Source organism: Pristis pectinata, chromosome 3 (genome assembly GCF_009764475.1).
Source record: "Pristis pectinata isolate sPriPec2 chromosome 3, sPriPec2.1.pri, whole genome shotgun sequence".
NCBI lineage: Eukaryota > Metazoa > Chordata > Chondrichthyes > Rhinopristiformes > Pristidae > Pristis > Pristis pectinata.
The window spans coordinates 138,182,258-138,194,397 of NC_067407.1; the positions used below are offsets into that span (position 1 = coordinate 138,182,258).

At 48.1% G+C, this 12,140-nt stretch overlaps 1 protein-coding gene across 1 annotated transcript in view; it reads left to right on the forward strand.

The window, feature by feature from the left end:
- Positions 1 to 12,140, forward strand: part of adgrg6 (adhesion G protein-coupled receptor G6) — a 125,206-nt gene that overhangs the window by 95,353 nt on the left and 17,713 nt on the right. Inside the window, exons 20-23 of the mRNA XM_052013013.1 lie at positions 2,233 to 2,339; positions 3,719 to 3,846; positions 7,523 to 7,791; positions 10,885 to 10,987. Coding sequence (XP_051868973.1) covers positions 2,233 to 2,339; positions 3,719 to 3,846; positions 7,523 to 7,791; positions 10,885 to 10,987 — 607 coding nt within the window. The remainder of the gene's footprint in view (positions 1 to 2,232; positions 2,340 to 3,718; positions 3,847 to 7,522; positions 7,792 to 10,884; positions 10,988 to 12,140) is intronic.

The following is a 12,140-nucleotide window of genomic DNA, read 5'->3' on the forward strand; positions in this document are numbered from 1 at the left end:
AACCAATAGCAGAATGCAAAATATAGTGTAACAGCTACAGAGAAAATGCAGTGCAGATAGACAACAAGGTGCAAGGGTCACGACGAGGTAGATTGATAGATCAAGAGTTCATCTTTATCGTACAAGAGGTCCATTCAATAGTCTTATAACAGCGGGATAGAAGCTGTCCTTGAGCCTGGTGGTACATGTTCTCAGGCTTTTGTATCTTCTGCCCAATGGAAGCGGGAAAAAGAGAGAATGACCGGGGTGGGTGGGGTCGTTGATTATGTTGGCTGCTTTCCCGAGGCAGCGAGAAGTGTAAAGTCCATGGAGGGGAGGCTGGTTTCCGTGATGTGCTGAGCTGTGTCCACAACTCTCTGCAGTTTCTTGTGGTGTTGAGTAGAGCAGTTGCCATACCAAGGTGTAATGATCCAGATAGGATGCTTTCTATGGTGCATCGATGACAATTGGTGAGGGTCAACGGGAACACCCCGATTTCCCTTAGCATCCTGAGGAGGTAGAAGTGCTGGTGCACTTTCTTTGCCGTAGTGTCCACATGGTTGGACCATGACAAGCTATTGGTGATGTTTACACCGAGGAGAAAGGATATGGGACCAAACGAGATAAACTCTTGGAACAATTTTTCTTCATTTATGAGACACAGCGTCTGCTGGCAGAGCCGTCAGTTATTGCACATCCCTCTCTGAGTTGTGGAGCAGTTGCATTGGTGGCCTGGAGTCACATCTCAGCTGGACTGGGTAATTTCTTTAATTTCAAAGTACGCTAAAAGATGAACTCTTGATATCTCAATCTACCTCATCATGGCCCTTGAACCTTATTTGTCTACCTGCACTGCACTTTCTCTGTAACTGGAACACTATATACTGCATTCTGTTTTCCTTTTACTACCTAAATGTACCTACGGCTAACAAAAGGGGACATAATTTTAAGGTGATTGGAGGAAGGTATAAGGGGGATGTCAGGGGTAAGTTTTTTATGCAGAGAGTGGTGGATGCGTGGAACGCACTGCCTGCAGAGGTTGTGGAGCAGATACATTAGGGACATTTAAGAGACTCTTAGATAACCATATGAGTGATAGAGAAATGGGGGGCTATGTGAGAGGGAAGGGTTAGATAGATCTTAGAGAAGGATAAAATGTTGGCACAACATTGTGGGCTGAAAAGCCTGTACTGTGCTGTAGTGTTCGATGTTCTACGTTCTATGTATGGAATGATGTCTGGATGGCACACAAACAAATCTTTTCACTGTATCTCGGTACATGTGACAATAATAAACCAATACCAATATTTTTTTTGTTAGAAATATACTCAAGAAATAGAATAAAATCAGTACACATCTTTCTTTACATTCATTGTGCTGTCAAGTCAATACATTCCATTTACAACACATTGATGTTACTGATGATTATCTTTAAACAATACTCCCACAGATCCCTAGAGTTATACAGCATAGAAACAGGCTCTTTGGCCCAACTGGTCCATGCCGACCAAGTTGCCTACCTGAGCTGCTCCCATTTGCCCACGTTTGGCCCATATCCCTCTAAACCTTTCCTGTACTGTACATGTACCTGTAAATAAACTGGAATTAGAAAGCTAATCTCAGCGATGGTGAGCGTTGAACTGTGGGATTCTTATTAAAAATATTAAAACATCTAACATCCCTCAAGGAAGGAGATCTTCCAGCCCTGTCCCGTCCTGTCAGTGACACGAGAAGCCCCGGAGTGTGAGGACCATCCTCTGAAATTGCCCAGTCAGATACTGAAAGACCTGGATAGAGTAGACGTTTCCATCAGTGGGAGAGTCTAGGACCAGAGGGCACAGCCTCAGAATAAAGGGACGTCCCTTTAGAACTGAAATGAGGAGGAATTTCTTCAGTCAGAGGGTGGTGAATCTGTGGAATTCGTTGCTACAGACGGCTGTGGAGGCCAAGTCATTGGGTGTATCTATGTTCTTGATTGGTAAGGGGGTTAAGGGTTACAGGGAAAAGGCGGGAGAATGGGGTGGAGAAAAAGAATCAGCCATGATTGAATGGCGAAACAGACTCGATGGGCTGAATGTCCTAATTCTGCTCCTATATCTTAGGGTCATGGCCTTATAGTCCCATCCCTTATTCTGTGATGGTAATCCTTGGTTCTAGATACCTCAGGCAAGGGAAACAGCTCCCTGCATCCAACCTGTTGAGCCTGGTAGGGTTTAGCAGCATTTTCATACCTTGTAACTCCTACTTTTTCAGATGGAAGTGGTGGATGGAGCACCCATGGGTGTTATGCTGATCCAAGGTCCAGTGTCAGTGAAACCATTTGCCTGTGCAATCACCTCACACACTTCGGAGTACTGCTGGTAAGTGGGGTGAACGCTAGATACTTGGGGGTTATCTGCAGGATGAGGGCAAGAGCAGAACAAAGGGCCAGCATAGTCAGAATGGGCCAAATGACCTAGGAATCAATGGTTCTTTGAGTGGGAGTTGAAGGCTTGAGTTGTTTTTCTGTTCTGAAGCTGCAGCTTCCTTGTTGGTGTGAATTGTTCTCTGAAGAAGAATCTGAGGGGACAGGAACTTGCAAAACCAAATCAAATGGGTGTGTCTTCTGTTGGCTGAGATTGCTGGGAACCTGTCCCTGTGCCAGCCAGCCTGGTCTTGGGTGTAGTTTCCCACCAATTTGACTTCCCAATCCAGGCACCACCCTGGTGAATGTCCTCTGCACTCTCTCCAGCACAACCACATGTTGGGCCTGATGTGCCAAATGTTCTCCTTCCAGGTTGTAAGGAAACATGAAACAATGAATTGTATCTCACTGGGTATCGTGATGTGGGATGTCTTGAGATGGTAAAATATGCACAATTGTGGTGAAGAAGGCTTTTGGCACACTGGCCTTCATCAGTCAGGGCACTGAGTATAGAGGTCACGGTGCAGTTGTATAGGACACAGGTGAGGCCACACTTGAAGTATTGTGTTCAGTTGTGGTCACCCTGCTGTAGGAAAGATGTTATTAAACTGGAAAGGGTGCAGAAAAGATGTACAAGGATGTCATCAGGACTTGAGGGACTGAGTCATAGGGAGAGGTTGGACAGGCTGGGACTTTATTCCTTTGAGTGTAGGAGACTGAGGGGTGATCTTACAGAGGTGTATAAAATCATGAGGGGCATAGATAGGGTGAATGCACACAGTCTTTCTCACAGTGCTGGGGAATCAAGAACTAAAGGGCATAAGTTTAAGGTGAGAGGGGAAAGATTTAAGAGGAACTTGAGGGGCAACTTTTTTACACAAAGAGCAGTATGTATGTGCCAGAGGAAGTGGGTTAGGCAGGTCCAATAACAACCTTTAAAAGGCAGTTGGACAGGTATATTGATTGGAAAGTTTTAGAAAGTTATGGGCCAAACGCTGGCAAATGGGACTAGCTTGGGTGGGGCATCTTGGTCAGCACGGACCAGCTGGGCCGAAGGGCCTGTTTCCGTGCTGTATAACTCTATGACTCTAATGCCATCTTCCAAATGAGGGAATGGTCAGGAGGTTAAATCGCCTCTCTTGCTCCTACTCCCGGTGTTTGGTCACCATTTAATGTCAGGAAGCCAATTCTCCGGTCAAGGATCACTCCATTCTGTACTGTACACCATGCATACTGTCCTGTCCACATTTTCACCTGGAGGAAGAGGGTACGGTCTAGGATTAAATGACAGTCTGAGGTTGTTCTGTATTTATCATTGGTTTTCTCCTCTCGCAGGACATCTCAGGGACAGCCCAACAGATCGATGCGGTTAACACGAAGATCCTGACCTTCATCACCCACATCGGATGTGGGATCTCAGCCATCTTCTCAGCGACCACACTCCTAACCTACGTGGCCTTTGAGTGAGTGATGGAGCTTCTGTCCACACCAGAGGCAGCAGATGCTGGAATCTGGAGCAATGAGCGACCTGCTGCAGAAACTCAGCGGGTCGGCAGCATCTGCGGGGAGAGGGGAGAAGAATTGTCAGTGTTTCAGGTTCCTGATGCAGGATTTCGACCCGAAACGTTGGCAGTTCTCCTTTACTCCCACAGGTGCTGCTCGACCTGCTGCGTTCCTCCAGCAGATCGTTTGTGGATGGAGATGTTGCGATGTGTCCTCATGGTCGTGGACGGGCTTGGCTGGGGCAAGGAAGGGGTTAAAGGGTGGGGGCAGGGACACACATTGATCCGTTCATCCTCTCTCCAATTGTCCCACCACCCACCTACACTGGGGACAACTTACAGTGGCCAACTAACCCACCAACCAGAAGTGGGAGGAAACCGGAGCACTTGGTGGAAATCCACACATCTTTCTTCTTCTGACTTTGTTTTTTAAGTAAGATGTCTAAAGTTAATGAAGCATCCTTGAAACACGGTCACTATTACAATCTAAGAAGAACAATAACATGGAACATAGAACAGTACAGCACAGGAACAGGCCCTTCGGCCCACGATGTTGTGCTGAACTAATTAAGCTGCCAATAAAAAGTGAATCCCTTCTGCCTACATAATGTCCATATCCCTCTGTTCTCTACACGTCCATGTGCCTAGCTCAGAGCTTCTTAAACACCTCCATCGTATCTGCCTCCACCACCACCCCTGGCAGCGCATTCCAGGCACCCACCACTTCCCGCACATCTCTTTTGAACTTACCCCCTCTCACCTTAAATGCACGTCCTCTAGTATTAGATATTTCGACCCTGAGAAGAAGATGCTGTCTACTCTATCTATGCCTCTGATAACTTCATAAACTCTGTGAGGTCTCCCCTCAGCCTCCACCACTCCAGAGGAAACAACTCAAGTTTGCCCAACCTCCCCTTTTAACACATGCCCTCTAATCCAGGCAGCATCCTGGTGAACCTCTTCTGCACCCTCTCCAAAGCCTCCACATCCTTCCTGTAATGGGGTGACCAGAATCAAATGCAGAACTCCAGATGCAGCCTAACCATAAAGCTGTACTATTAGCAGGCCAAGCACAGGTTGGAGGAACAACACCTCATATTCCGCCTTGGGAGTCTCCAACCTGATGGCCTCCACATTGATTTCTCTAACTTCCAGTAACCTCTCCCCTTCTTTTTCTTCCCCCCCACCCCCCCCAAACCTTTGTCTTCCCTTATTCCTGTGGCTCCCTTCCCCCACCTTGATGACCTGCCCATCTCCTCTCCTCCCCTCCCTCATCCTTTATTCCATGGTCCACTGCCCTCTCCTACTGGATTCCTCCTTCTTCAGCCTTCGGCCTCCTCTACCTATCACCTCTCAGCTTATTACATCTTCCCCCTCCCACCTTCCCCCTCTCACCTGAACTCACCTCTCCCCTCCCTGCGTGTGCTCCTCCCCCTCCCCCCACCTTCTTATTCTGGCTCCTGCCCTCTTCCTTTCCAGTCCTGATGAAGGGTCTCGGCCTGAAACGTCGACTGTTTATTTCCTTCCACGGATGCCGCCTGACCTGCTGAGTCCCTCCAGCACATTTTGTGTATCGATGCAGACAGTGATCCTGCCTTGTAGGCACTTCTGAAATATGTCGACGTTTTGGGTCAAGCCCCTTCATCTGGACCTGATCCTGATGAAGGGTCTTGACCCAAAATGTCGACTGTTTATTTCCCTCCACAGATGCTGCCTGACCTGCTGAGTCCCTCCAGCACATTTTGTGTATCGATGCAGACAGTGATCCTGCCTTGTAGGCACTTCTGAAATATGTCGACATTTTGGGTCAAGCCCCTTCATCTGGACCTGATCCTGATGAAGGGTCTTGACCCAAAATGTCGACTGTTTATTTCCCTCCACAGATGCCGCCTGACCTGCTGAGTCCCTCCAGCACATTTTGTGTATCGATGCAGACAGTGATCCTGCCTTGTAGGCACTTCTGAAATATGTCGACATTTTGGGTCAAGCCCCTTCATCTGGACCTGATCCTGATGAAGGGTCTTGACCCAAAATGTCGACTGTTTATTTCCCTCCACAGATGCCGCCTGACCTGCTGAGTCCCTCCAGCACATTTTGTGTATCGATGCAGACAGTGATCCTGCCTTGTAGGCACTTCTGAAATATGTCGACGTTTTGGGTCAAGCCCCTTCATCTGGACCTGATCCTGATGAAGGGTCTTGACCCAAAATGTCGACTGTTTATTTCCCTCCACAGATGCTGCCTGACCTGCTGAGTCCCTCCAGCACATTTTGTGTATCGATGCAGACAGTGATCCTGCCTTGTAGGCACTTCTGAAATATGTCGACGTTTTGGGTCAAGCCCCTTCATCTGGACCTGATCCTGATGAAGGGTCTTGACCCAAATGTCGACTGTTTATTTCCCTCCACAGATGCCGCCTGACCTGCTGAGTCCCTCCAGCACATTTTGTGTATCGATGCAGACAGTGATCCTGCCTTGTAGGCACTTCTGAAATATGTCGACGTTTTGGGTCAAGCCCCTTCATCTGGACCTGATCCTGATGAAGGGTCTTGACCCAAAATGTCGACTGTTTATTTCCCTCCACAGATGCTGCCTGACCTGCTGAGTCCCTCCAGCACATTTTGTGTATCGATGCAGACAGTGATCCTGCCTTGTAGGCACTTCTGAAATATGTCGACATTTTGGGTCAAGCCCCTTCATCTGGACCTGATCCTGATGAAGGGTCTTGACCCAAAATGTCGACTGTTTATTTCCCTCCACAGATGCCGCCTGACCTGCTGAGTCCCTCCAGCACATTTTGTGTATCGATGCAGACAGTGATCCTGCCTTGTAGGCACTTCTGAAATATGTCGACATTTTGGGTCAAGCCCCTTCATCTGGACCTGATCCTGATGAAGGGTCTTGACCCAAAATGTCGACTGTTTATTTCCCTCCACAGATGCCGCCTGACCTGCTGAGTCCCTCCAGCACATTTTGTGTATCGATGCAGACAGTGATCCTGCCTTGTAGGCACTTCTGAAATATGTCGACGTTTTGGGTCAAGCCCCTTCATCTGGACCTGATCCTGATGAAGGGTCTTGACCCAAAATGTCGACTGTTTATTTCCCTCCACAGATGCTGCCTGACCTGCTGAGTCCCTCCAGCACATTTTGTGTATCGATGCAGACAGTGATCCTGCCTTGTAGGCACTTCTGAAATATGTCGACGTTTTGGGTCAAGCCCCTTCATCTGGACCTGATCCTGATGAAGGGTCTTGACCCAAAATGTCGACTGTTTATTTCCCTCCACAGATGCCGCCTGACCTGCTGAGTCCCTCCAGCACATTTTGTGTATCGATGCAGACAGTGATCCTGCCTTGTAGGCACTTCTGAAATATGTCGACGTTTTGGGTCAAGCCCCTTCACCTGGACCTGATCCTGATGAAGGGTCTTGACCCAAAATGTCGACTGTTTATCTCCTTCCACGGATGCCGCCTGACCTGCTGAGTCCCTCCAGCGTCTTGTGTGCTGCTCCAGATTCCAGCATCTACAGAATCTCTTGTGTCTCCATCAACATGAAACATTAGTTAATGGAAGGACTTGCAGAAAGGAGTTACCTACAGTAAAAGGTGAATTAACCACCGCCCTGCCTCTTCCAGGAAACTGCGCCGTGATTACCCTTCAAAGATCCTGATGAATCTCAGCACTTCGCTCTTCTTCCTGAACTTCACCTTCCTGATCGACGGGTGGCTGGCCTCGTTTGACATCGCCGGACTGTGCAGAGCCGTGGCAGCGCTCCTTCACTTCTTCCTGCTGGTTACCTTCACCTGGATGGGTCTGGAGGCGGTCCACATGTACATCGCCTTGGTGAAGGTCTTCAACACGTACATCAGGAAGTACATGCTCAAGTTCTGCATCATAGGATGGGGTAAGTCAGGTCGGCGAGGAGGATCACCTGTTACGTTGGTTTCCCTGTTTCACCAGCATCCATTTTTTTCCGCCTGTTTCTGTAGTCTGTCTGTTCCTTTCTTTCCGCCTGTTGACGGAGTCAGGAGGAGACTGTGAAGTAACGGGTGAACGAACCGTTGCGCTGCCTCCTGCAGGAAACTGGGTGTGACCACCCACTGAAACTTGTGAATCCCAGCAATTCTCTGAGAGGTTTCTCCGTTTCTGCTGCTAAAGGCACAGCCCTGATCTGTTTCTGCTCCACCTGTACCTGCTTTGCTTGTTTCTTTGTTCGATCTCTTTCCCGTTTCACCTGTTCGTCTGTTCCACCTGTTTCTTTGTTCAGTCTCTTCCCATCTCACCTGTTCCCATCTCACCTGTTCCCATTTCACCTGTTCCTCCGTTCCACCTGATCCCCTGTTTCACCTGTTCCTCCTTTCTTTGTTCCACCTGTTTCTCTATTGCACCTGTTCCTTTGTTCCACCTGTTCCTTTGTTCCACCTGTCCCTCTGTTTCACTTGTTCCTCTGATCCACCTGTTCACATGATAGAGGTATATAAAATACTGAGAGGAATAGATAGAGTAGACAGTCAGCGCCTCCTTCCCAGGGCACCAATGCTCAAGATGAGAGGTCATGGGTGGGAGGTTCAGGGGAGATGTCAGAGGGAGGTTTTTCACCCAAAGAGTGGTTGGTGCATGGAATGCACTGCCTGGGGTGGTGGTGGAGGCAGATACATTGGACAGGTTCAAGAGTTTGTTGGATAGGCATATGGAGGAGTGTGGGATGGGGGGATATGCGGGAGGAAAGGGTTAGATAGTGTGAGGGTGGTCTGATGGACGGCACAACATGGTGGGCCGAAGGGCCTGTTTTGTGCTGTATGGTTCTATGTTTCTATGGTTTCTTTGTTCCACCTGTTCCTCTGTTTCACCTCTTCCTTAGCTTCATCTGTTCTCTGTTTCACCTCTTCCTTAGCTTCATCTGTTCTCTGTTTCACCTCTTTCTCTGTTTCACCCATTTCCCTGTTTCATCGGTTTTCTCTGTTTTGCTTGTTACGCCGGTTTCTGTGTGGTTTTGCCTGTTCTTGAGACAACGGGCAGATCTTGAAGGGATTGGTTTATGTTCCAATTGGGCTTAATGCGTCATGCAAAGTCAACGGCATTTCAGAGGATACTTAAACAAAAGAAAGTTTAACCGGGAGACAGAGAGTTGGGATAATGGCCAAGATGTGACGTCCTCCAAGAAATGGTGTCCGGGACACAGCACTTCATTATATTGATTAAATGCTTGGTTAATGGGATCCAAAAAATGGAATCTAGGATAGGCCCCAATATGTGCAGCGTAGATGTAAGCATTAAAATACAGTGTGATGTCCTTGGATGAAGCAAAGAGGCAAAATGATGGCAAATGGATTTCAACGAGGACAAGGCTGGCTATGCATTAAAAATGGTGAGAAGTTAGAAGCCTTGGAGGCGCTGAAAGGTTTTGAAGTGTGTGCACATGATCATAAAACACTTGAGAGTAGGTGCAGAAAGTAAAATGGAAAACAGATGTACTGGAATATAAGGTGTTCTCTCTGGAATGCGATGCAGTAACTTGCTGAGGTTTTGTTAACTACACATCCCAAACCTGTGACCATTACTAACTTGAGGGACCAGGGCAGTGGCTGCAAGGAATGAAAGGTTCCATTACCCCAACCCCCCTGTCACACACCATCACACACCGTCACATCCTGTCATACCCTGTCACACCATCACAAAACGTCACACACCATCACACCCTGTCACACCCTGTCACACTCCGCCGTACCATCACACACCATCACACTCTGTCACACCTGTCACACCGTCACATACCGTAACACACCGTCACACACTGTCACACCTTGCCACGCACCGTCACACCGTCACACACCATCACACCCTGTCACATCCTGTCACACACCATCACACACCATCACACCCTGTTACACTGTCACACAGCATCACACAATGTCACACCGTCACACAGTGTCACACCCTGTCACACACCGTCACATACCGTCACACCCCGTCACACTCTGTCATACCCTGTCACACTGTCACACACCGTCACACCTTGTCACACCGTCACATACCGTCACACCCTGTCACACTCTGTCACACCCTGTCACACTGTCACATACCGTCAAGCACCATCACACATCGTTTTTTCCCCTTTTTTAAAATTTTAATAATGTTCATTAGCTAAAAGCACGACAAAAGGACAACCAGCATCAAAATACTACAACAAATACAGAAAAGAGAAGAAGACAAACTAAGCATCTACACAACTACAGCAATAATGCTAACTAACACCCACTGAACGCACATGCAACACAGCAGAGAACACCCGCTAAACCCCGTCACACCCCATCACACACCGTCTCACCACCACACACCATAACACACCATCCTGACTCGGGCTCTGGACCTGCATCCTTGAAATCTCCATAGTACAGCACATGGAGGGCAGTAGCTCAAGAAGGTGGATCATCACCAGCTTCTCACGGGCAACAGGGGATGCATGATAAATGCGGGCCTTGTCAGCGACACTGGGACCTCAGGACAATAACAAATAACTGAGTGTGTGTAATCCACATGACTCAGATGCAGAGTGAAGCCTTCTCGTGGGGTCCTCAGTTTGTGCTGTTACCATGTCTCATCTATGTCTATTTCTCCCAGATTTGCTCTTGTTTTTCTATCTAAACGTTCATTAGCTAAAAGCACTACAAGGGGACAACCAGTGTCAAAATACAACAACTAATACAGAAAAGAGAAGAAAAACAAACTAAGCACCTACATAACTACAGCAATAATGCTAACTAACACCCACTGAACGCACATGCAACACAGCAGAGAAGAACACCTGCTAAACGCGCCTGCAACACTTCACAGATGAATCGCATTTCACTGGCCACAACACATACATTCCCCTGAGGCGCTCAGATTTTCCCTTTATGTGGCTGCTCATTCTGCACGTATGTCCCGTGAATGATGGGGTGCAGGCTGAATTTATTCTCCGAGAACTTCATATTCCTCACACCTTGTGTGTTCACAGGCCTGCCCGCACTGGTGGTGGTAATCGTCCTTGCAATCGACAGGAGGTTCTATGGGATGTCACTGTACGGCAAGGATGCCGCAGACAGCGGTGCTTCAGAGTTGTGAGTCTCCGGGGCTGGACATGATTTGCTTCCATCGTGGTTCTGTGGGGGCTGAAGTGGCTGTTGAGGCCGGAGTGGGGAGCAACACACAATCTGCTGTCGAGCAGATCTGTGGGGGAAGGAGAGGAATTGGTGATATTTTGGGTCGAAACCCTGCATCAAGAATCCAACCCCTGCCCCCGAAATAGATGTCCTCCAGTATTTGATACTTCTACCCTGGGGAAAAAGACTGACTGTCTACCCTATCTGTGCCTCTCATAAACTTCCATCAGGTTGTCCCTCAGACTCCAGAGATAAGAACCCCGCTTCTCCAGCCTCTCTGTCCAACCCACACCCTATAATCCAGGCAGTAGATCTTGGACTTCCATTAACTGTTAGCGCTGCTTATTTAAGTGAACCGCCAACCCCCCTTCCACTAACACCCCGTGCTCCGTGTTCTGGTGACAGATCCAGGAATAGGCATCATCGCTGGTCGTCAGGAAGAGGAGAGATTGGAAGCTCGGATTTCTGCAGGGAGCAGCTGGTCATGTGGATACATGGAGGCCAGCTGTTGTCTCTGTGAACCGTGCAGAAAGTGCAGGGGTTAAACCACATGCTGCATAACTCATCCTGCCGTGCATTACTCAGTGTCAGAGCCAAGCCAAGCCCACCCAAGTCATCTTCCAGCACTGTACTGTTTACTTGTTTGCAAGATATTGCCTTGGTTACTGCAAAACGTGGACACATTTCAACCGAACATGGTTTTAGGTTAATTACTGAAGTCACACAGGGTGATTCAAGTCTACGTCCTTATGTTTCCAGGCCTATGCCCAATACTTCATCCTCCATAATTAATTCTCCAGTGCTGCGAATGTTTCAATATTTGATTAGCTAATCCCATGGTCAGTATTCATTTCTCAATGAAACAACTGTAGCTGCTGGAGATATGAAATGCAAACGGAAAGCGTTGTAGAAAATCGACAGGTCAGGCAGCATCTGCGGAAAGAGAAGCAGTTAACGTTTCAGGCCAGAACCTCTGATGAAGGGTCTTCAAAGTGAAACGTACTTTTTCACCTACCTCAGGTGCTGCCTGACCTGTTGAGTTTTTCCAGCGTTTTCTGGTTTTATTTTGCTCTCTAACAGAAGGACCAGGGGAGTTTAGGAATGATGAACG